The 26,735-nt window shown below is 39.8% G+C and overlaps 1 protein-coding gene across 9 annotated transcripts in view; it reads left to right on the top strand.

The window, feature by feature from the left end:
• The window catches only part of LOC306640373 (uncharacterized protein), a 258,856-nt gene that overhangs the window by 180,585 nt on the left and 51,536 nt on the right, over nucleotides 1–26,735 (top strand). For all 9 annotated transcript variants that reach the window (XM_079104580.1, XM_079104579.1, XM_079104578.1 and 6 more), the window contains one exon: nucleotides 17,851–17,935. In XM_079104580.1, coding sequence (XP_078960706.1) covers nucleotides 17,851–17,864 — 14 coding nt within the window. In that variant the 3' untranslated portion in view covers nucleotides 17,865–17,935. The remainder of the gene's footprint in view (nucleotides 1–17,850; nucleotides 17,936–26,735) is intronic.

Below are 26,735 nucleotides of genomic sequence, written 5' to 3'. Positions count from 1 at the left end.
TATACAGAGTCAATAGTTTGGGCCTGATGAATTCCTCAGATCTAGGACACTACCCAGCACATAGTAAGTGTCAAATAAATATGCATGAAATGAACATAAGATCTGATGTTTCCTACCAATGTAAAAATCGAAACATTTTTTAAGAGTTATAGGAAATGAATAGTAGATACAGAGGGACTAAACCCCCAAATAAATTGGAAATCAGAGTTAAGCAAGTTACTTAGAAATAAGCTACCTCCTCCCAGTCTTCTAGATTGCTGCAGTTAGACATTTATCAACCTCCTACCAAACACATTGCTGTGGTTTTAAAGTGTCCCCTCCAGAATTCAGGCAATGCCAGAATGGTAGTATTGAGAGGTGGGGCCTTTGTGAGATGATCAGGCCATGAGATTCCTCCCTCCTGAATGGAATTCGTGCCCTTTTAGAAGAGGCTTCATATATCATGAGGTCTCTTGCTCCTCTGCTTTCTGCCTTGTGGGGATGCCAGTTTCCTCCCTCTGGAGGAGGCTGCCCTTGCCAGATAATCAAACCTGCTGGTGCCTTGATCTTGGACTTCCCAGTCTCTAAAACTTGGAGGAGTAAACTCCTATTTTTTGGTAAGCTACCCAGTCTGTGGTGCTGTTATAGCTTGCAAAACAAACAAGACACCCACATTTAGTCACCTCAAAAATATAGAGATTTTCTTGTAAAAATTTCTGAGGGAGAAAGTTAAAATTCCAAAAGTTACAGTCACTATCTTTGGAATCCTTGGACCCAGAAGCAGGGAACTGACCAGTAGCTCTTAGATTTGATCTCTCTTTTTCTTACTGCTCCTGACTCTACTTCCTGTCTGTCTCACTTCTGCTCACTCCTACTCACTTCCACTCTCACCTATGTGGCAGACACTTGTGCCTTACCTTGTGGCTTCCATGTAAGCAGGTCTCACGCATTTCTTGTTCACTGTTATATGTCCAGCCTTTGCGTAGTGCTGAACATATGGAAGTACAGAAAAAATATTTGTTAAATAAATTGTATATTAGTTGAGAAAACACGGGGGATTCCATACAACAGAAAAACTCATTGTTCTACCTCTGCAAAAATCCCCAGCCATTTCTACTGTATCTCACTATTTTCTTTTACTAGGCATACATTTATTATTATGTATTTCATGTATTTATTTGTTTGCTTCCTTATGAGCTGTGGGAGCTCTCAAGAATAAGGAAAATGTCTTCCTCCTCTGCAACCTCCCACTAAGAGCCACTCCAAGACTCCACTCATAGGGGTGGTGATTCACCAAGCATGGTGGACTGACTCAGAACCAACTTGATAGGTGCAGTCCACTCTGGACCTCTCAGGGGAAAAGGGACCACATCTCACACCTCCTGGTACCTAGAACAATGCCTGAGGCATGAAGGACACTCACTATTGACTGAGGAAGGGAGAGAAGCACTATGAATGAATGATACTCAAAATAAAAATCCAAATGTTTCAATGAAGTCAAACATGCAGTAAAATAAATGAATGTGCTTTTCTATTCATCCTACCCTGAATTCATTCAACAAGTATTTATTGAATGCCTAATTTGTGCCAGCCATTGTACTCTGTAACAGTGACTTGAAGATGAATTCCATGTGAGTGAGAAAAGAGGTCTGCCTGGAATTCCCACTCTAGTGGGGAAGGTGGATGGCCAAAGTGATTGCCCACAGGCTGGCAGTACCAGTGGGCAAGGAGAGAAGACCACCTCTTACAGAGATGCTGAGGAGGCACAGAGTAGGCAGTGGATGGATAGGAAAGGGAAGGAAAGAGGAGACTAAAGAATGTTCGACAAAAGTCATCTGATCCTCCAGCAAGAAACTTCTTACAAAGACAAACGTATTCAGGATATTAGCCACTCTTTAAAGTAATAGTTATGTGTTGGAAAATTTTGGTGTAGCAAACAGACATCTTTTGTGCATAGTGATATTGACAAGCATCAGCCTAAATCCCCCAACATTCCCATTTGACTGACTCATTTGAGAGACTCAAATACCCATGTTCAGATTTAGTCTGACCTCTGTGACCTTGGCATCAACACATGAGGTATTCTGATGTGTCTTAACATGGACGAAAAAGTGGGGCGCTTTGGTTTGCTTAGTTGTCACCTTTCAGCTGGCATTTGATGAAATAGTCTACAGCAGGGATTCACGGTTGGTAGGGAAAGGTGGAAGATATGGAGGAAGAGGAGGAAAGGCATTGGAGAAATTGTCAAAAAAGAAACACTAAGTAAAACTATTGAAAATGTAATCAAAAAATAAGACATAATATTCAATTATAACCAACTCAAACTCTAGTATAATTACTTTGAATGTCAAAATGGGTAAGAGGAAAGTCAAGTTGCTCCAGTGTTTGGCCACACATAGCTCTGTGCTCTGACACTAAATCCAGCCCTGTCCTATTTTTTCACCTCCGAAAACATCCTGGCCTGCCCCTAGCAGAAATGCTATGGTAGATTCCGGACTCTCCATGTGTGAAACAAAACCTCATGGTTGTGCTAATAAGAGAGATGGGAGAGGCCCTGAGCTGACATACGGGGATGAGCACAAGAGTGTCTCTTTGTGTTAGCCTGTATACAAAGTGGGAGTGTGAAAACAAGAAAGCAAATCTTTAAACAGAATGATCCTTCTCAGAGTCATCCCTTTTCATCCCATCACTCAGACTTTTCTCTCCACTGAGGGTCACCATGTAGAAACATAGTGGCAGACAACCAAGGGTTTTGAAACCAGTCTACCACCCAGGTATCTGGACAAGCTGCTTAACTTTCTCATACTCTTTCCCATCTGAACCCCATTAAGTTGGAAAGCAAGTAAAGTTACCTGTCACCCATAAAATGCCCAATAAATGTGGATTATGGTGTCTCATTTCATAATAGAAATACAAGGTAAGAAATACCAACGCCGTGTTTGTTTGTTTCAATGTATTTGCAAAACAAGGAGGATTACAGAGTAGCACAGAGAGCAACATGGGACACATATCAGAAATAGAGTGTGGAGAAAACACTTGTGAGTAGCAATAGAGGAAAGAAGAATGGCAGGTCCTTTGGGGACCATGGCTTTGATTTACTTTTGTTTGTTCTTGTGACCTCCCTGTGATTCCTACACATGACCACGAGCCCTTGAATGCCAGTGACCCAGTTCAGAGATGGCTCAAGAGGAAGGTGGCAGCTGTAGGCAGTTATCCTAGTTCATGGCCATCCTTCCCCACTCTGACTTTTCAGGTGAGTCCTGCCACTGGGACAAGAGGCAGGGGATTTCTGGAACACACACTGCTGCCCTGACTTGATCTCATATTCCTGAGTCAGGTAAGCCTAAGCTGTTCTGATTTTGCTTGCTATTTTAATTATGAAAGGCAAGACTGGGAGAAAGAGAAAAGGTGTACATTCACAAGGCTGCTGTTGGCTTCAACAACATTATTATTGAAGTGGTTTCAATAACCTTGTGAAATATATCTCATTAGTATTTCAAGTTTATAGATAAGGATATTGGGGCTCTGAGTCATAAAGGAAGTTACCTAAAACTGTGCACTTAGTGGGGTGGAGAAAACAAATCTATGCTTTGCGTTCATTTCATGCATATTTATTTGGTACCTAACTATGTGCCAGGCAGTGTCCTAGACCCAAGGAATTCATCAGTCCCAAACCATTGGTGCTGCATGAGCATTGGTAATCTTGCCTCTACTTTATGAGTCTATTTCAAGATGTTTTTGAAAGAATCTTTTGACTCTGGTTTTTGTTTTGGGTGACCTCTCTGTATCTTCCTGTGGTAGAAATCTCTTTCAGAACATCCTTATTAAGACATGGAGCTGTTTCTTCTTGACTTTGAGAAACTGTCTGAAGACCAAAGGAGGGGTGAATTTATCTTGGGTTTTGCCATCTAAGAACCTCTGGTTTTCTTATTGGCAGGGTCTAGCAATTGCCATTTTTTAGCCTGCTACACTGAAAATATACTAGTGTCCGCCTCTTCCACTTGGTCAGCTGCTTTCCTGACTTTCAATTCCCACGAAGATGACTGCATATATGCTTATTCCAGCCATACCCAAGGCCAAAGAGGAACATTTTATTGGCATTCTTCAGTAATGTTCCCCTAACACTGTTTTCTGTATCTGTTCCAAAGTCTTTAAGCTATCTTTCCGTGTGTGTGTGTGTGTGTGTGTGTGTGTGTGTAAGAAAGAGAGAATGTATTTTTTATTACAACACAAATATATTAAAAATTAAATCAGGTTTTAATCATTTGAAACCAAAGCTCAGTGTCCTTGCTCATTGGTTTTTGTAATTAAAGAATGAAGAACCAAGGATCAATAACAAGCAGCTTTGGAGTTTGAAAGGTGTCCAAATGATAGCCCAGGAACCCAAGGACAGCTCAAACCAGGTTTGGATAGTCCATCTTCTGTGGCTTATATATAGGCTACACAAAGCCAGGGTACTGGATTAGTCATGATATAGAATTTGACAACTTAAGAGAGCATTTAAATCCAGTCCCTACATTGTAGAGAAGTATATTCTAGAAAGGTTATGATCTGCTCAAAGTCAAACAGGGAGTCAGAACAAGAGCAAAACCATCCATTCTCAAGCTTGTATCTGTGGAAAAGAATGACATTAACCCCTAGTGAGATAAATGGTTTGCCACTGCTCCTCAGACTGCCTTCTCCCTGCTGGATGCTCCCTCGCTGTGAAGGTGTTCAGTTTGATATAGTCTCACCTATTTGCTTTTGTTGTGTATGCTTTTTTATCTCAAAAGACCATTGCCAAGACCAACATCAGGAAGCTTTTGTCCCTGTTTTCTTCCAGTAATTTTATAGTTTTGAGTCTTACATTTAAGCTTCTACCACATTTGAGTTGCTCTTTATATATGGTATAAGGTTAAATTTCATTCTTTTGCATGTGAATGTGGAATTTTCCCAGCACCATTTACTGAAGAAACCATTTTTCTGACTCTGTGTTCTTGTCACTCTTGTTGAAGATCAATGAGCAATAATGTATGGATTCCTGGGCTTTCTATACTGTCCCGTTGCTCCATATGTCTGTACAACAGCATCATACTGTTTTGGTCATGGTAGCTTTGTCATGTGTTTTGGAGTCAGGAAATACAATACCTCCAGCTTGGTTCTACTTGCTTAATATTGCTTTGGCCATAAGGAGTAGTATTTTGTGGTTCTTTATGAATTTTGAAAAATTTTGTTCTATTTCTATAAAGAATGCCATTGGGATCTTGATAGTGATTATGATGAATCTGGAGATCACTTTAGGTAGTATGGACGTTTTAACAAGATGAAGTCTTCTAATCCATTTATCTGTGTTCTCCTTCATTTGCTAAGAGGATAGATCTCAAGTATTCTCACCACAAAAAAGAAAGAAAGAAAAAAAAAAAAAAGAGAGGCAGAGATGAAGAGGAAGGAAGAAGGGAAAGAAGAAAGTCAGGAAGGAGGGGAGGGAGAAAAGAAGGAAGACAATGGTAACTTTGTTAGTTCAGAGATACGTCAATGGGTTTGACTGTGGTGATCATTTCACAGTGTGCACATGTATAAAGACATTGAGTTATACACTTAAATATGTACAATTCCTATTCCTTCATTATATCTCAATAAAGCTGAAAAAGAGAAATTATACACAACATGGCTTTTTGTGTCACAGTTCCAGAGAGTCTGATTCAGATCAGGGGCGGGACCCAGGAATCTTAGTGACTTACAAGCCACCTGGGAGACATGACTGCTGGTGGTCCTGGGGCTACTTTAGGAAACACTCATCTGGAATCTAGGCCTCATGACTCTCCGTCCTGTTTCTTCCCAAAGGACGATGCTGCCTCCCTACATTCAACACATTCCAAACAATACATAAGACTCTGTGATTCACTTTAGTGTTCTTATTTCCTGACTCGACAATTGATTCCTGATTAGGTCATTTCATTGAGTAATTTTCTTTTACTATGGTGTGCCAGGAGCTAGAGCTACAAAATTTAAAACACATCCTCACCCTCAAGGAACCCTAGCGTGGTGACAGTGGTAACTACCATCTCTGGGCATTTTATGTATATATCCTACATACAGTTTATCTCATTCCCATATCTTATTCCCTGCCTTTCATTAAGTCTGCACATAACAAGAACATAGTTTGGGAGTTTTCTCATATGGAGAGAAACATACATATCCTCTACAACTCATTCTTCACCCTTAATATGTCTTAGAAGTATTTCTCTGCCAGCTTTTTCTTTCTTGATGGCAAGTCTTTATAATGACTACAGAGTATCCCCCAGTTTTGAAGTACCCTTGTGTATTTGACCATTGTAATATTAATGAAGAGCAAGTTGTTCCTATTTCCTTCTATTACAAAAAAAAAAAAATAGTGCCCAATGAGTTCCAAAGCAGATATTATCAGACTCGTTTTGTAGATGAGGAGATAGAGAAAAATTAATTGCCTGGTCCAAGGTCTTCCAATGACAGAACTAGGACTCCAGTGGAGTCCCATCTGTCTCAAAGACAAAAAAGTTCCTTTCTTCTCACTATGCTATCCTAATAATTGCAACAGGGGCAGTGCTTGAAGAAGTGGGGATGACTGGATCACCCCAAAACCTGACTCCTGAGAGGACCTCAGGATCACCAGGGGAAGTGACAGTTGAGCCAAATCTAGGAGTCTTCTGAGAGGAGGGGGAGGTAGTACAGGAGAAGAGCTATTGGCTTATTGTAAGCCAGTTAATCACTTACTGGTCACCTACTAGAGGAATCTTACAGTACATTCTAGGGAGATTCATGGAAAGAAGGCACAGTATTTGCCCAAGGACTTTGCAGCACGTGTGTGTGTGTGTGTGTGCATATGTGTATCTGAAAAATACTAGAGTAATAAGCTAGTGAACACATTATAAATAAATACCTACCTCATTTGGCAGCTTATGAGAAAATGGAAACGAGTGGGCGATGGGGTCCTGTCTGGGTGGCAAGCAAAGAAATTTGCCCTCTTAATAGCTCAGTTTCTTCCTCTTAAACGAAGAAAGTAATATCTAGTCCCTGCCCACTTGACAGGATGTTGCAAGGCTTGGTTAATTTCTGTAAATGTTTTGAGCTCCTCCGAGGTGTGTGTTCTGTAAATAGGAGGTATTAATAGCAGCCGTCAGACCAGAAACAAAACTGAATTGAGCTGCAGTCATTTTCTGGGAAAGAAATACAAACATCCATAAAGCATGAAGCCCAAACTGGAGCCATCACATTGGCCCCTCTATAAAAAGCAGCCTGGGTCTCATACAGGACATGGTGACAGCTCAGTTCCTAATCTCGAGTGGGAAAATTCAGGAGACTAGCTGGATTTTCTAACATTTAATTTCCCAGTTGATTACTATGATTAAGAGCCCATCTGGTGCAGCCCATTTGTGAGTATGCATGTGCAGGGAAGTGGGAACCTAGTGGAGGCAGAGATCTATTAGGAAGAAAAAGAAAATGCACAACGGAGACAGTGCCATTTTGGAGCCCTCTGCTAAGATATTTAAATAGGAATGTTGTCGTATTAGCATTAGTGAGGCCAGTTGGCCATATGCTGCAAGAAAGGCAGTTAGCAAGTGTTTCTCTTTCTTGGGGCTTTCGTGTTAGCTTAGTGAGGATCTGGTGAAGCCTTTGCCATGACTGTGAACTACTGAGAAGATAATCCAGCTCTGGGTTGCAGCAGCAGCATAGCAACAGCTTTACCTGCAAACTCTGTCAACAATAAGCAATTGCTGGAGGGACACACAATTGTTCTCCTCCTCATGGATGGCAGTGGTCATTCAGGTGGGGGTGTGCCCTGAAACTCATGATCTACTTGCTCTTATCCCCTGCAAAGGAAGCTCTGAGCTGGGGGTGGAGGTGGCCAGATGTTAGCTCTCGTATCTTCATGGTTCTTAGGGTAACAACAGCTCCCAAATCCATCCACAGGCGATCCAATCTCATAATCACTAATAGGACTTACAGATGTGCAGAAGCTAAGGTTCTGATGCTCAACTGAACTCCCGGATGGAGTGTCTCATAATTTTCTGTTTCTCAGGGGATCTTACGTAAACTTGTTCCAGACAGAGTTTTTATTGTACTTTATTTCTAATCTCCAACCAGGCTTCCCTTGGAGGTCAAACCTCTAAGTCTCCTTACAAATTCCTCCCATGGAGGTAAAGGCTTCTATCTCCTGTGGTCACTACTTCTGCTAAGGGCTCCAGGTCCACAAGGAAAACTCATCAGTGACTTGATCTTAATCCCTGACTGCATGCACACAGGTCACTGAAAAACATCTGGCAGCTCTGACCCTTAGTGTTCATTTACCAAATGCATTGAAAGTGGGGCGGAGCTGGAGAATCATTTGTAGTCCTCCCTGGTGACAGAAGGGTGGACTAGGTGATAGTCTAACTTCAGCAAAACCAATGAATCCTAATCTATTTTTCTCAGTTAGAGCAGGACTGATGAGCTCTGTTCCCTGACTGGACAGTGTCCACCTTTACAACACCACAATGCCTGTTTCTTAGGGCCCAGCCTTGCAAAGCATCCTCTGTCTCATCTTGGAAACATGGAAATAAGGTTGGATACAGGTTGGAATCAGTACCTAATTGTCCCTTAGAGAGCCCCACCCTGTCTCTTTGGAAGGGGGATTTCCCAGTCTGCCATATGAGATCAGCAGAGATATCTAGATCAATAGGAGTAAAAGAGTCTCTTATGGTCCTCTTAGCACTCTGTGCCTGAAAAGGAACTTTTCCTTGGATTACTTACACCACAGCCAGAAGTTTGACCTCCCCTAGGGCAGCAGTTCATTAGTGAACCCATGAATTTATAGTGAGACCTCATTTACTGAGGTTTCTCAAGGCCTGAGGTTTTCTGGACCCTCTGTGACAGAGTGTCCTAAATAAAGGCAAGTCTGCTGATTTTATGTGCTGTCCAGCCATAGCAGTCTAGTCTCCTAGCAGGAGGGAGACTGGCAGTGTCAATGATGTAAGGTGGGAAGTATCCATAGCTCATTAGTGTCCTCTCCTTTCTCCTGCCCACCCCCACGCATGACCAGAAACCTTCCAAGCTTCCCAGGAGAAATGGCTATGTGGATCTGGTCCAGTTGCATTGCTCTGGGAGAGTTCTTTGTTATAAAATATATTGTTTTACATAGATTTTAAAGAGAACCAGAGCTAGGATTAATAGATTTGGAGGTTCCAGCTGCACAGAAATTTCTCTTTTTCTTGATATTTTTGCTTTTCAAAAGACACTTAGTTCTCGGTAGGCACACATCTCCCAGAGATGGGAACAGGGATTGTGAATTGTTTTGCTATTCTTTGCTCCAACAACGTATCATGCATTCAAACTTTCATGTGAATAACATTGTGAGACTTTCTTCATGAAAGATAAAAATCAACCTGAACTTCTTTATTAGGTAGAATTTCTAGAGATGATATGTTAATAAAAATAATTTTGAGTAATTCAAAAACATATCACATTAGAGGTTACTGAGTAGCTTATCCATTGTCATTAGAAAGACAAAGATAGTGATAAAAGAAAAGTTTAGGATCCAGAATTAGTCATACTACAGAGATATATGCAGGCACATATTTACAGCAGCACAATTCACAATAGTCAAACTATGAAACCAGCTTAGGTGTCTATCAAAGGATGAATGAATAAAGAAAATGTGATACACACACACACACACACACACACACACACACATATACACATACATACATACATACTATGGAGTTTTATTCAGCCATACAGAAAAATGAAATTATGTCATTTTCAGGAAAATGGATGGAACTTGAAACCATTACGTTAAGCAAAATAAGTCAAACTCAGAATGTCAAGGGCTGCATTTTTTCTCTCACATTTGAAAGCTGGAGAAGAAAAAGAGAAGGAAGGTGTCAGGAATCTCATGACAATCAGAGGGAGACCAGTAGAGGAAAAGGACCAGGGGATGAGAGGAGGGGAAGAAGGGGGAGTGATATTGACCACATCGTATTGTTGTATTGTGTGCATGTGTGAATTTGTAGCAATAAACCCCATCATTGTGTACGACTTTAAGTTTAGGATCAGTCAGGAATGGCAAATACTTGGTAATACATGTCAATGTCAATCTTCTTCCCTCATGGCAGGGATAACTTACTAAATCCTCATAAAACTCCCTCTATTGAGATCAGATACGATTTCAGAATCCTTCTGGGTTGGTATTCCAGGCACTCTGTACCAATCTGTCAGAGTTGGAATAAGTGACTTAATTTGAAAAAATAAAAATAAAAAAGGTGGCATCAGAGTTCTTCATGCATGGCATAATTAAGATGTTTCATGAAGAAGTTTTGTACTCTCTCTCCTCTTTTGCCAGTCATTTTTGTTTACAAATCATTTAGATGGGATTCAAGACTTGACTTTCCATATACCCCACCCATTCTTGTCTCCCACACTAAAAACATCACACCATAATAAATGGGAAATATGATCCTGCCTTTATGAGCCATCCATGAGGTGATGTCTGGTCCATATTAAATGTCAGAAATAAATAATTTATATGAAATGAAAGTACAAATGTGATATTAGGGATTAATTCTACTCAAGAAGAGGAATATTCGTACAAGTTCATTGCCTTGGATGTCCCATTCTGAGATGTAGATTACTGGCCTCCAAGAAAGGATGGTTCAGTTGACAAATGCAATCCTTTTATGAGAAGGAAACAGATTAATTTCTCATACTCTTAAACAGTTTTAGGGATAGTAGCAATTATGTAATTTCTTTTATGGTTCAAATTTTACAAAATATACTCGAACATGCCCATTGTTGATATTTGGATGGATGGGGATGGGAACAAACAGCAAACTTTCCCTGAAGATGAACCCACTCCAATGCTCCTGAAGAACTCTAGTAATTTTTAAATTACATGTTAATAACCACTTGACTTATGGATATGTAGCCAACAAGTAAAAATATTACATAGGACACTTTGAACTCGATATCCTTTCTACAGATCTTGAATTTTCTCTCTCCTTAGTTCTTTAGAAGCTCAGACAGCACTAACAATTGATAGATGGGTTCCAGACTGAGTCTAGATAAGCTAAACCAGTTTGCAGAGTTGTGAAACTATGATCTGTGATCTGTCACTCCTTATCAGAATTATACTAATGAACAATTAGATTGACTTGACTATTCTCAACTTTAACTGATCTGAGACTCCATTCCTTAGTATATCCATTTGGTCATTTAGTTAGTGGAATGACACACAATGGCAGCTGCAGGAGTATAGGTGGATGGTGTATCCTAGTTTACAAGTGATACAACACTAGGGTTGAATGACAAGTGAAGCAGAATGGGAGAAGGGGCACCTCCAAATTCTCTTAGCCAGATCTAAGACCCTTTCACCAGCTTAGAGAGGTTAGAGGAATCTGAACTTTGATGCTGCCATTACAATAATAGCTGAGATTTGGAAAGACACTTGACTTTCTTCTATGCCAACTCTGCACAACATGGAGTGATAATATTCACTGGATTTAGGATACAATTGCTGAATGATATGTAAAGCATTTTGTAATCTGAAATATTAGCTCACAAAAGATGGAGAAGTAGAACATTCTTACTGTGTATGCAGAGCATAAAACTGACTCTCAGGTGGAAAAAAAAAAAAAAAGGTCAGTTTATAGAATGTGCAAAGGGTGTGGTCTTTGACCTCAAAGCTAGAGGTGAGAGATTTATATGACAAGCACTCAGGCCTGTTTACCAACCTGCACATACATACAAATATGTACTTCTACCATGTTCAAAATAAAAGATATGGTACTTTATATTTTGAGACTGTTCAGGCAGCATTTTAGATTGCCACTCACTGTTAATATGACTAATTTTCTTTTCACATCTTAAAGAACAGGCTTCCTTAAAGATTTTTCAATATAATGTGAAAACTATATTTTAAAATCTGAAATGCCTCTGAATTCACTCTTTTTGCCTCTGATGCCATCTCCCTTACAGGCTAGCCTTGCCATGGTGATTGCTTATTTACTAATCTCTTTCCTGTGTTCCCACAAAGGATTTTCAGCATCTGAGGAAGGCATGTAGTAATACAGTGAAAGGTATCTCATATGATTTCGGTCCTTTGGGGAATTTGAAGAAGCAGTAAACCAACCTGTAAGGAAAAGCATTTTGGGGGCAATCTAGAAGGGAAGGAGAACTCCATCTTAGACTAGTGGTTACACTGATCCTGTAAATTAATTCTTCCTCTCATGATAGTATAGGATCATGCAGTGTCCTAACAAATATGTCTTCACATTAGGGAGAGACAATCTTCTACCCCAGCAGACAGGACACATAGGGCAATTGAAGACTAGGCAGGGCTCAGGCTTACTGCAGCTTTTGGGACAAATGAAAAAATTGCAGGTGTCCCTCCCTGTTCCCCAGGCATCAGGCCCTGTCACCTGCTGGGTCGATCCACCCTGCTCATCTTAGGCCAGGTTCCCTTTTCATTTTGCTGGAGTCCTGATGGCTCTGAGGATATGCTCTGAGGGAAAAGGTCGTAAAGAACTCCGAGGATCCCCCCTTCCCTAAAATCAAGGTCCCAGTTTCATGGAGTCCCATGTATAAAGGGGCGCACAAGCAGGTCTAGTTGCAGGACTCTGAACGGCAGGAAGAAAACCTCCATTTTGCTAGTTGAAGAGCTGTCTGGCGGCCTTATTTCAACTGAGGCAGCACAGCTTGCTTTAGCCTTGAAGTGTGAAAACCAAATAAAGGTTGGCAGAGCAAAGAGATGGAAGCAGCATAGCCTTCTTGGAGCATGAAGAAACACACCCAACCCCTTATACTGAATGTAAAAACTTCTCCTATTCCTTTATCAGTGCACTGTGGCACGGCTGCCCCTCCAAGAACCACAGCTACACCAGTGGGTTTGGTGGGTCGCCCCTCTTTTGAGCTTTTCTGTTCTGACTGGTGGACAAATGCTCTGTACTTCCCTAATTTTGGCAGGGATGGAGCAGATGCCCACCCCTCAACTACTTTGGTTTGTGTTTGGCTAATCTCACCATCATGGTGAGGCAGGACCACATGCACATGCAAATTCACATACATGCAAACACAGGAAAACGCACCCAGTGCACACAAACATGCATGGGTGTAAACGCATGGGCATGCATACACACTTGTAAAAATACATTGAAGACACACATGTACACAGTGAGACATGTACAAAACCACATTCAAACTATATGCACACACGAACACACATGAAAACACAGAAATATCCACAAACACATACACAGATGAAATGTTGGTACCTGTGGTTTATTCCAGCACCCTGAACCATTATTTGGGCTTTCTGTTGTCTACTTTCTCTCTGTTCTGGGGAAAATTGTAGAAATTCTAATACAGGAGACTGAGAAAGGAAAATATTGGCTTCTACAGTACAAACATCTCTGTGCTGAAAGAAAATGTTAATTTCCCCCTAAGTCAAATGTTGACATGCATCAGCTGCTACTGAAGATGTATCTCTGTGGGAGAAGTTCTCCACTCCGCAGAATGGAGAGCAGGCTGGACTCTGTCCTCCAAAATGCTATCTGGCTTAGAATTCAAATAGGTTTGGGTTCCAGGTTTGGGTATTGCCCCAGTTTGTTTTCAAAGAGCTGATCTCAGGGACACCCTCCTGAGCTGGGCAACAGGGGCAAAATTCCACTTTTTGGCATGTACTGCTTTCTGTAGAAACCTGGACGCCTCTACTATCATCTCTACCTATTTGGGCTCTGCTTACATCTGTCAGGGGACACAATTTTAACAGGCTATGTGGGGACCAGGTTGTCACGGGGCACAGAGAAAGGACAAGGGAGCAAGAGGAAATTTCCAGAGTTAGATGCTTTGCCCACTAGTCCCAAAATACACAGTGTCAATATTCTTCTTTGTTCAACACCTATATTTTAAAAATTCCAAATTAAGGTTTTTCTTACTCTCTCCCCACAACTAGCCATACACACACACACACACACACACACACACACACACACGCACACACACACACCCTTTTAACTTGTTAAGTTTGAAAGATGATGATATCTACAACCAGCGAGCTTTGCCAGTCTGCACGGTTAAGGCCAAGATTAATGCAGAAGGTTGGAGCAGTGTTGCCGCAGAGCTGCGTGCTCAGAATACAAGATGGAGTACAGGGGGAAAGGCCAGGAAATATGTCTGTGCTTGGAGTTTACACAAGTCTCCTTAGCAACTTGTCTGAATTTATTTTTCCCTTAATGTGTGTGGGTTTCTTCCAAATCCTGAGTGAAATGGGAGTCGAGTCTCTCACAGCCTATCTCCCTTCGACTGGGGCGAAATTGTCGCTTTTGGTGAGGGAAGCTTTCTCTTCCTTACCAACCGCCCCCCACCACTGAGGTGGCTCTGATCCTGTGCATTGTGACTTTGTGGACTCTTGGTAGCTTTCCAGAAACCCACATCTCCGTGGGGGAATGCTAGAGCCTGTTTTGTGATGGCCACAGCTGTGCAGATTTCTGCGGCAGCCTCTCTGCTCCTAGAGCGTGCTCCTGCGGGTGGCATGTGTGCGGGTGTGCCTGTGTGCACGCCTGTGTGTTATCAAAGAGGGAGAGACAACGGTGCGCACTCCTCTCTCTCTGTCTTGCTTTAGTCCCTTTCTCTCATCATCTTTTGCTCCTCCCGACACAAAAGGCCCTGTAATTCTAATTAGAAGATGAATATAAAGCTATTAGTCAAAAACAGACTTTTAACGATTTGTGTCACTGGACTTGCTGCAGGGAAACAACCCTGAGTATGTACTTCAGTGGTTTTCCCTAAAATTGCTTTACCTTCAAAGAGCCCTAGGGGCGCGACAATGCTGCCTCATTGGAGTCAAGACAAAATATAAATCTTAATATTTCTCTTTTTTGCCCCCCCCCCCCCCCCCAATTTCAGAGTCAGGGGAAAAAAGAAACCTCGCCAAAAAATGTTAAGGTTTGATTTTGGCTCTTTTACAAACAGATGTTGCTTGTCATTCTGCTGTTGTTAAGCAGGCACCAGATTGGACCAAACAGCAGTGGTGTGTGTGTGTGTGTGTGTGTGTGTGTGAGAGAGAGAGAGAGAGAGAGAGAGAGATCGAGAGAGAGAGAGAGAGAGAGAGAATGTGTGTGTTAGGGATGGATGAAGGGGGCTAGCAAGGAAAAAATAAAAAGACCAAAAACAAAAACATCGACTTTGGGAAAAGTTGAGAACAGGAGTAGGTGGATGTGGATTAGTATGCTTTCTTACCAAACTTTGATTTGGCAGAGACTGTTTAACAATCATTATTCTATTTGGTTGTTTCTTGTTGTTCCAAAAGAAGAGGGGAATGTGGAAATGAGAAGGGCTGGGAATCCCTAGGTGAGCAAAGCTAGCTTCCTGGGGAAAATGCAGGGGTGGGCAGTTGGCGGCTGTCTTGCTCAGGGAATCTGTGCCTGGGAGCAGGCAAGGGGCTTTCTGCTTCAGCGGAACCTAGTTTCTTGGGTTGGACGATGGCTTCCTTTTTGTGAGTATCGTTGCAGGGCTACCAGGCTCTTCTATACCTTTCTCAGAACAAGAATCCCATTGTTCTACAGTTAAAGGTCTGAGGAAATATGCACTTTGTACATTGCGAGCCTCTTCCCTTGTGGGATCTAAGTAATCTAATCCTTTATTCCTGTACCCCCACTTTCCAATCGAATTGAAGTATGCTTTCTCAAGGGCAAAACAGCTTTGGATGGAGAGTGTTAGAGTTGGCTGGTGTTAGGAGGCATTCCTGCAGCATGTAGTTCACTTATATTAAAGAAATGGCAGACATCTGATTTTAAAAAAATATGTCTCCTGTTTCTATGTCAGAATCAAGGTCTAATCTTTTTTTTCTTTTTTTTTCCGTTTTAATCTCCTTCCCTGCTTTACTAACAATATAATCAAAAAGGAAGTTGTAGATTGGCATCATTGCATTTTTTAAAGGAAGAAAAATTGTCATCATGAGCAAACTTATTCCTTTCCAAAGCGAAAGTATTCTCCCTGAGCCAGCTGTACACGAAGCAACTTGTTACTGGCAAAGTCTCTTTTTCTTTTGTTTCATGGAGTGTGTCCAAAGAGAATTTACCTCCTATTTCTTACCCTTAAATGGTTGATCTCTGTTACACATCTGTTGTAAGGGAACATTAACTAGGTTTAGATTTTTCAATTAATTACAAAAACAAAACAAAATACTCCAATAATCCGAGGGTATTTTTTGTTTGGATCCAGCCTCTCATTCTATTATGCCATTGTCCATGGCTCTTTTCTTTAGTGGATCTACATATGCTTTCATTTGTCATTTTCCATAAAATAAATGTATACATAGATTTTAATGTGGGAGCATGTGGTGGGAAAATTATAAATACCAATTTCTAATGTTTCCTTTTCTTGAAAGGAACATGAAAATGAAACCATGACTTGCCTTCACCTTCCTGCCCCTCCTCCCTTCTGGTCTGTTTTTTTGTTTTTTTTGTTTTTTCTTTTCTTTTCTGAATAAGGAGAATTAATTCAACCTAAATTAGCTGGCTTTGGTACTGCTTTGCCTCCTTGAGAGAGGCCCCTACACGGTGGCCTGGTACCCCTGTGGCAATGTCGCGAGCAGAAAGCGTGGTATGGCAAGATGTGTGTCCCTAGTGGATTACCCTTGGAGTAGCAATTGCTGGACAAGCCTCTCTTGTTGAGGTGATTGGATCTTTTGGCAAAAGACAGGGGCTGCAGAGGGCGAGAGAAAAGACATCTGAAATATTGCAAAGCCACGGGGGACCAAAACCTTGGTGTCTCCTGCTTCATGATGTTGGGTATCAGGATGCATGCCCAAGAGTAGATTTGAACACATTGGCTCTCTCCTTCCTTCTTCCTTCCTTCCTTCACTCTTTCTTTCTTTCTTTCTTCTTTCTTTCATATTCCTTTTTTCTGCCCTCCCTCCCTCCCTCCTTCCTTCATCCAAAATTGTCCAGTCAAATTGTCCCATCTCTCCAAGACAAAAGAACTTCACTGAGATTTTCCACAAGACATACATCTTTAAAAAAAGAAGGAGGGGTGAAGGGCAAAAAATCTTTCTGTTGGTGTAGTTCTTCTAACATCACCATGGATTTGGTGTTCAAGTCCACTGCCAGGCAAAACTCAAATAGATTTTCCCCTTTGCAAGCAGCTGCACAGTGAGTTCGCCTTTCATTAGTAGAGGGACAATGAGGGAAAGGGGAACTCTGCGTCTAAAACATGGCCCATGAAAGAACGTTGGAATAGAAGCCAAGAATCCTGCTGCGGTGGAAAGGGAATAGACTCATGAATCCACCACATTCAGATATCTGCGCCTTTCTAACAGCCCTATCAACAGAGAGAAATAATGACTCCTGAATCATTTCTGAGTCAAAAAGTTAGATTGGTGTCACAAAGATGCTACATCCCATCAGGTAATCATTACCCCATTTGCTGATTGTGCCTTCACCCTTCTTCATGATTGACACCCTATTTCTTAATCAGGTTTAGCAAGTGAGCAGTTTGGTTTGAAATACTGGAATTCGGGTTCTGAGATTTCACATTCCTATTTGATTATATTTCTGGTAAAATTGTTCTCAGGGTCTGCGGTAGCCAGGGAAATTCCAGGAAAATGTGAAAGTTACTTATTTGTAGAACCTTTTTTATTATGCATAGTTTTGGGAATCAAGTAAACAAAATGCTTCCCAATGTTTCTCTAGAAATCCTTTGTTTCGGTTTTGATGTTACTTTTTACTCTTGTTCTGACATTACTTCCAATTTAACTTTGCAAAAAGAATTGGGTGACAAGAAAAAAAGGAAGAAAGAAGAAAAGAAAAAGCAACTAGAAAACAAGAATCTTCATGACTCCCCCCCCAAAAAAAATATTTCAAATGTCTTATTTTCCAGATGCGGGTGAATGATTCGAAGATACTGACTTAGCAAGATGGAAGCAGGTTTAAAAATAAAATTCATAAGAAGTTATCTTTTCCAGGTAAGGGTGTTTTCCTGGAATTCCCCCAGATCTTCCATTCCCTAAAGTATTGCATATTTTGGGACATGCTTAAATGATTTAACTATAAAGAACAACTATATTTTAAACATAGCAACCAGTTTTATAATTTTCATAACCAATGGTGGAGTGGTCGCAGCATACGATTCTATGAAGTTTGGAACAGTTTTTAAAATTTATTACATAATACTGCTTCTTTGGACAATGATTTAAGCAGAGCTCATTTGAAATCAACAGGTACTGTCCTTATACTCTGTGGCTATCTTGGGTATTTGAATTCAAAAGTGAAACGATTAGAAGATTGGCTATAATAAAAAGCCCACCAGGTGTCCCGGGTTCTGGAAGAGCAGGCTTATGTAAATTGCAGAGTGACAATGTTGGTGTTGTAACTTTAGTCTAAGTTAGTCCTAAATTGGTTATACTACATGGCATGTATGGAGCTATTCCAGTACGCACCCAGTGAACAAGATTTGAGCTTAACTATCATGATGCAGGAAGTTTCCTTTTAGTGTCCATGGAAGGACATGGGCTACTTAAAAATGTTTGATAATATAAATGAGATTTTTAAAAAATTTTTACCTTGCCCTGCATCTGCCAATGTCTAAAGGCATCACTTTATATTTTCCAATTACTTAATAGTATTATCCAGAGCCCCGAATCTTGCTTAATGAAGCAAGCCAAAGTTTCCTCAGAAAAGAATCCTTATTTTCTATCTTAACACAAAGAAGATCTTTGAAGAAGGTATTCAATTAATATTTCAAGGAAAAATTCTACTCCCCAATGCACCCTTACTCTACTAGGTCAGTATGTGATTTGATTTGAGTCTTTCTTTCTTTCTTTCTTTCTTTCTTTCGTTCTTTCTTTCTCTTTCTTTTCTTTCTCTCTCTCTCTTTCTCTCTCTTTCTTTCTTTCTTTTAGCCTGCATGGTTTCTGATGCTCTTTTATTTTCTGAATTTTAAACTTTGAATTGTTCAGAAGCTAACGTTAGCAATTATTTTGAATAAATAACTTCTTTCCATCTTATAGTTGCCAAAGAGAACGATATAAGATGCCCCCAACTGAAACACAGCATTGGAATCCTTTCTCAAGCACATTTATGAAGGTGGTGCCATTGAAATGACTAATTGTACCATTTTGACAGATCTTAGTTCACTGCTAACAAATATTGCATTATAGTTTTAATAAACACGATATAGGTTGAGTATCCCTTATCTGAAATGATTGGGACCAGAAGTATTTCAGATATTTTATTTTTTTTGGAGCTTGAAATATTTGCAGATGCTTTGAGATAACTTGCTCATGGGACCCAAGTTTAAACACAACTTTCACTTATGTTTCTTATATACTTTACATATGCAGCTGAAGCTTAATATTATCCAACATGTTTGGTGTACCTGCTTTTGGATTGAGACCTGTCCCATGAGGTCATATGTGGAGTTTTACATTGGTGGCATCGTGTCTGCTCAAAAACTTTCAGGGTTTGCTACATATAAGATTTTGAATTTTTGCATTAGGGATATTCAGCCTTTAATAACAATTTGTTCTTTTATTTGGGGAGTCTGTACCTATTCCCTTCAGTTTAAAGAAGAACTCTTGTGTTCCACATATTTTAACAATCCTGGATGCTGTTCAAAGTGTCCACTTTTAAATGCCCATGGCCCCATTCCTTTTTCTGGTACCAGGGATCGAAACCAGGAATGCTTAGCTATTGAACCACATCCCCAGCAGCACCACCCCCCACCTTTTTATTTTTTATTTTGAGACAGAGTTTTGCTAAGTTGCTCAGGGTCTTGCTAACTTGCTAAGTCTGACTTTCAACTCCCGCTCCTCCAGCCTTAGCCTCCCTAGCCTCTGGGATTACAGATTACATGCATGTGCCACTGTGCCCAGCTCTGGCCCATTCCTTTGTCAGAGAGATCAAAGGAAAATAAGAGGCTTCAGGCTTATTTTAAAAATATTTTGTTTTATAAAGGAAATGAACATTTTTAAATAAAATAAGCTAAGTAAAGACATTCTGGGGTTTCTCATGTGGATACTTCTTATTTCCACTTGGTGATTGTCACTTCTCTTGATCTGAAAGACAAGCCTCATAGAACTACGGGCTACAGTTTTGGCAACTTCCGCAGCATCAGCAGGCTCTAAGTAGTCACACCCAGAGCTCACTAGAGATGAAACAGGCAGACGGCAAGGTGTCTCCGGATGGATGTATCACAATCCCAGTCCATTGTTCTTCTATTCTCTTGATTTCACCTTTTAGATGTGTACACAGGGTCTGATCTTTTCTCTGAATATCACCCTGACTTTGTTTTGTCCTTTCTTGTTGTTTTTGTTAGTAGAACTTTAGCTCATCTGTTATATTCTTGAAAAAGGAGTAAAGTCCATTTGTTAAAGTGAAGGAGATTATTTTGAGAACCGGGATCCATAATCATAGCCAACAAAATTTGAAAAGGTCTCTTTTTAGGTCATTTGCAAGGATGGAAGCATGAACTCTTCCCAGAACAGGGAGGGTAATTATTTAGCTTTCCAATCTGTGTCCCTACAGTGCTGAGGCTTAAGACCAGGTCTTCCAGAAAAACTCATAAGAGGAATCATTCGTACAAGTTCATTGCCTTGGATGTCCCATTCTGAGATGTAGATTTCTGGCCTCCAAGAGAGGATGATTCAGTTGACAAATGAAATCCTTTTACGAGAAGGAAACAGATTAATTTCTCATACTCTTAAACAGTTTTAGGGGTAGTAGCAATTGTGTAATTTCTTTTGTGGTTCAAATTTTACAAAATATACTCAAACATGCTCATTGTTGGTATTTGGACCAATAATAGGGGTGAGGATGGATGGGGATGGGAACAAACAGCAAACTTTCCCTGAAGATGAATCTTCCAATTTAATATAATTATTTATATAACTCTATCCCCTCGAGGATGGTGTTCAGAAAATGCTCTTTCAAATCTGTTGGTAGTGCTTACTACTTTATTCCAGCTGTGCTCCAAAACGTAAATAGAAAAGGGAAGTTTCACCATTCTTTCTCATACAATTTATAAGTATTTTAAAAAGGATCTTGCACTTGGGCATTCAGGTGTTTTCTATTTACAATTTAAAGACTTTCTATTATATTGATTTGCCGTATTGACATTACTTTGCCAACATCTTGCATTAAAGACTGAATAAATGAGGATTCCATTTATTATACAGTAAAATGATGAGCTTTGCCTAAAATTCACTGTATTGTGGAGAAAGCACAAACCTGGGCAGGTATGTGGCAGAGAATAGGAGATCTTGCTTAACTTGTGCCCTTTTGAGGGCAGGATGAAAATCTTCCATTTCTCTGGCATAAAAAATTGAATGGCTGAACCGTGTTGGACTAATGGTTTTAACATTTTATTTTCAGACATGTCAAACCCCCAAACGAGAGAAGATGCCGAGGCCTGTTGCCACAAACCCGTAGATCCGAACTTGTGGTGATAGTCCACACAAGCTTGTGTCTATAGGTCTGTGTCTGGTAGGCAATTGCACAAGTCGCGGGCTTTGCCCGTATGCCACCACTATCCCTTCAGTCTTATCCTCCACCCTCCCCTTAGTCTCCTTCAAGAGAGGTAGAGATGGAAAGTGGGCCTCCGGAGGAGAAAGGAGACCTTTTGTTCTGAAATGGACAAGGTCAATTAATAGGTTTGCCCTCAGCCCCCAGATGGCTCTCACCTGGTCTCAGCTGTCAAATTTGGAGGCTGGGTTGCAGGTGAGGCTGAATGAAAGAATTTGAGTGATTCAGACAACTGACTGTTGAGTGATGAGTAAATAGATAAGCTGACAAGGGTTTGGTTTGTTTTCTGGAAGCCTGACTAATTGTTTGCAAAGCTATTATGATCTTTTTGGAAAGTGACAGAGACTGGTTGACAGGACCACTCTTACTCTGGTTTGTGTTGTTACGTTGTTGCGATTCTCCTCCTCCTCCCCCACCACCACTTTTTGTCAAGTGCAGTCCAATCAGTCCTTATCTTAACAAATGAGACCCAGGGGAATGAATATGTTCATCTGCTTCACTATTTATACTTCTGTAAATACCCAGCAGGATAAGAAGAAGGACTTTTTTTTTTTTTTTTTTTTTTTTTTAAATAGATATGGCCTGCTTAGATCCAAACTCATCTTTGGTCCCCAACATTCCTGGTCAGACTGTTTTATAATTCTTTATCGTGTTTGAAAGGCTGGAATGAAAATAATTTTATCCCTTTGCCTCTTAAATGTCACCATTGTGCCAGGATTGGAAAGCCAAGCTGACCACAGATCAAAGCAAAACTGGCTATATTTGTATCATTCCAGCAATGCGATCTGAGGAGCCTGTAAACAGAACCCAGGGTGAAAAGTTGATCGGATTTTGGATGACTCTTAAACATTTGTATTCCCTTTTGGTCAAGCACAGAAGCACAGTACCAGGAATTCCCATAAATTATTTATTTATGTATTTTTTTATGAGTGTGGTACAGCCTCTCCTAACAAAGCAGAGTCAACTGAAATAACGGGTGTGTTGACATCAGAAAAGAGTTTGAAATTCAAGTGGATATATTATATCTCCTCTTAAGAGTTGCACTGTTCAAGGAGACCTAGAACTTTCTTCTGTCAAGTATATGGAAATGGGATTTTTGTATTTCTGAATTAGGAAGGCCTATTATAGATCACATATGTATAAAGGACAGAATGGGAAGCTCTATAAGTGCTAGACCAAAAGGGTCTGTTTCTATGCCTTTCCTTTGCATTTGCTTGGCATGGCATAAAGGAGGGCTGTCTGTAGGTCTCAACTCTGAACTTGCCACAAGTCATTGCTTTCATATGGAATGATGGAAGATTACACTCAGAGAGAGACTGTCCTCATTGGTGTGTGTCATGTGTAATTGTTTGCCCAAGGTCTTCATCCACCCAGTAAGCAAACAGTCTACTTGGTTGGGTTTGCATGCCTCTTTGAAGTGGTTGCACTTGGAAGCACCAGCAAATTAAGCCGGCACCTTCCACTGGGTAAACACGTGGTTTGATACGGGCAACATCTCATCTCTGCTCATCATCTCTCTGACCTACTGTTGTTAAGTGTGCTGCCAATGGGATTAATGGTGGAGTTTATGGTTCCAGGGGACCCTGAGCTCCCAACATTCCCTATACAGGAACAATACAAGGACCACAGGATGGCCAGTAGGTATCTGCAGGATTGTTTTCTTGAAGCAGATTTTGTAAATCCATTATCCCAAGGACAAAGATTATGCAGGACACTTACCTTTTCAAAGTTTCTGAAAGACCTCAAACATTTGATTCATCTGGTTAAAAAATATTCTAGTGAAAAGCCCAAAGCCCCTGGACCCTGGCCACGAGAAACAGGATATTAAATATTTTACATGATGATGAAATTCAGTGTTTTTCCCTTCTTCCATGTTCATGAATGAATGGTTCTCTAGATTTTAATTATTCCTTTGGGGCTCTCTCAGAGTGTACTGAATATCCTACTTCAGGAAGCATGCAGAAAGTAAAATAATTTCAGGATTTCCCCCAAAAGGCTCAGAAAATATATTTCAGTAGCCAATTTAGCATGGAGGTATGAAGAGAAGGGATATAAAGTGAATTAATTTTATTAAAATTCTCAAATCATCGCTATTAAAATATATTTATTAAGGTAAACCAATAGGCAATAGCTTATTTTTTAAAAAACAGGAAAAAAAATTCTTGTTATAAGAATTGCAATTGATAAAACAAGTCACCCTGCATTACCAGAGATTGAGGAGGGGAAAGTGGATAGTCATCTTTGAAAGGGTTCTTGATTATATTTCAAAATTAACAAATGAATTTATTTACATAGGAGAAAATGGTATGGATATGGTAGAATTCCTTTGAATTTTAAATTGCTATGATTTCTTATTTTTCAATATGCTTACCCATCATTCTTATTTGTTTGGTCCTATGAATTCTCATCTTCTGACTATGGTATTTAATTAATCAAGATATCACCTAGCCTCTCCAATTAAGATTTTAAAAGTTCTTATGCTTGTAATAGCACTGAAATTTGACAGAGAAGAAAATATGAGTGATTTTGAAGATTATTTCAAGCTTATTGGCACCTAACATGGTGGTTAATAAAGTGTGAGTTAGAAAAAGATTACCTTTTCTTATAAATGTAGATATAAAGCTAGGAAAGTTAGAATGCATTCACTCACATGTTCATTTCAACCAACTTTGTGAATGTTTATATGGTGCTCATCACTTGGCTAATGGACAGAGAAATGACTCTGGCTTCAAAACACAAATTATCTGATGGTCAGGGACCCCTTTACCAAATTGTGTGTCAATTGTACAGCATGTGTTTTAATGAATCACATGTTATATGTCCAACTTCCAAATATCTAATCAAATATTAAAAATGTTTCCTAGTGGTGAAGTCCTCACATTTTCCTAAACCCTACACACTCAGCTTTGTTTGAGGTATATGTATCATTTGGGGAAGCGCTGCCGGTAGCCCTTAAAAACCCTAATATTTGATAGACTGAGAGTCTGATTACACATGTTCAGAGTATCTGTAGAAATTTTTTTTAAGTAAAGAATACAAAAGATTCTCTAAACCTAAAGATATTTAACTGCTATTATCCTATAAATACCACTTCTTATTTTATTTTAACTTTCACTTTTAATAAGAATTTTATGACATCATTCCATATCATAATTGCATGTTGTTATTACATGCCTACAAATATTTACACTAATTATGTAATGAGCCATAATTGCACTAATACATGATAATGGGCTAAACTCAGTATAAATAAACAAGGAAATTCACACAACCAAAAGAGCAAGGTATTGAAAACTCTTACTCTTCTAGGAGCAACATCTTTGTATGGTTGATCCCAGAATAAGAAGCTACATGGGAGAAATATCAATTTTTCCATTCCAGATATTTAAAAGCTGTCTAAGCTGTATGTTAGGTTGATAGGCCTGCAACCTAGCACATCAAAAACTGGTCCTCTCTTTGTGGTGTCTTCTTCCACTAACTGTTGCCTGACTTTCCCTGCCTTGTTTGCCATTCATAATTATATCCTGAATGTTTATAGAATCAGGCAAAATTGTCAATGCAGAGTAAATGAAAGAAGTTCAAAGGAAAATGGAAAACAATTAGTATTTTCTTTAGTGTCCTAGTAAATATTAAATCTTCTATATAAGTTAGCATCTAGAGAAGACTAAAATACTATATGTATTTCAATGTGCAGTCCAGGATTTAAGGTGCCAGGTTGAAATCATCCATTCTGATATTTTTCCTCCTCTGGAATCTTGGTAGCAAATCCAACTTACCAGGCATGATGTTCCAATGTAAGTGGAAGAACAAAGAACAGAAATAAAAATTACCTGGCCTTTAACTTTAGTTTTATACTAGAGTTTATTCATTCATTCATACATTCTTTTCAATTTGACAAAGTATTTTTTTTAATCTTCTACCGTGTGCCAGGTACTAGCCATGCACATGGTACTAGATTTGCAAAGGTGAATGACATGGCCCCATCTTCACATAGCTCAAGGTCTAGTAAATGAGACACTCTGATAAATGATAATGCAATAGAGGGTGGGTTAAATTAGAAATATGTACATAAAATTATGAGATAATCAGAGGAAGAATTCTCTGAGCTGAGGAATGAAAGATGAATGGCAATTGCTTGATAAAATTATCCTCCCAATCTTTGACCTCCAACAAAAATCAGATAGCTTTGATCCAACAGAGGCAACCCACCAAAAACAACAACGAAAAACCCAACCATGAAAGCTGCATCAGAGAATAGGTTTAGAAAAAGTGGGGGAAAAAAAGTCACTCTTCTCCATGCTGGTGAAATTGTGTAAAGAAACACCAACTCTATGGCATTTGCCAGGCCTTTGAACATCACTGTGATAGAGCCAAGAGTCCCACTACGTTCAGTGCTCCTCTTTCTCCATTTGCCTGTGACCAGCCCTTTCATGTCACAGACTTCACCAGGCAATACCAGAGTCCAGCTAAGCAATGAGAAGAGGTGAGAATTATGTAATGAGATGACATAATAATATGATTGAATACTGTTGGGCAATTGTTCAACATGACTTTTATATGATTCATTTATCTCTACTTTGCTCAGAATCCTGTTTTATATCATTTCACCATGCTTTAGTTTAAGCCATTTTCCCTTGTTTATTGATCCTTTAGAGTTTCCAGTTTTTTTATTTTTATAAGAGAGACATTTGTTTTCCTGATTTTTTTTCCAATTGTCCAAGTTTAAATATGGATCTACTTTTCTATTCCTTCAATAGATACCAGAGAGCATTAGGCTGGTCAGAACTGCCATTATATCACATTACTATAATTTAATGCATTAAAAGAATTTAAGAAGACCAGTCCCAATTATTTGCTCCCTTTGTATTTACATAATAGCCTCCGACCAAGGTTCTTGTGTTATTTTCTCTATTGTCAGACCCTTTGATGTGTTGTCTCTTATGAACGGCCCGATTGGTGACAGCACGAAGAATCATTATAAGACTAACTTGTAATTTCATCACTTAAGAAATAGTAGCTTTCCAGCCATTGTGAATGCATGTTCCCAGGTTGAGGTAGTAGGTTGTATAGTTTAGAATTACATCAAGGGAGATAACTGTACAGCCTCCTAGCTTTCCTTGGGTCTTGCACAAAGCAACATGACGAGAACGATCATGATTTCTCCGGGCATTATTGTCCTAGGAAAGCCTATGAAAGGTAAGATTGGGAACAGTTATTTTACTGGATTTCAGAATTTAGGTTTTG

Source organism: Sciurus vulgaris (genome assembly GCF_902686455.1).
Source record: "Sciurus vulgaris genome assembly, chromosome: 11".
NCBI lineage: Eukaryota > Metazoa > Chordata > Mammalia > Rodentia > Sciuridae > Sciurus > Sciurus vulgaris.
The sequence above is the reverse complement of the archived record's forward strand: the minus strand, read 5'-3'. Positions and strand labels throughout refer to the sequence as shown.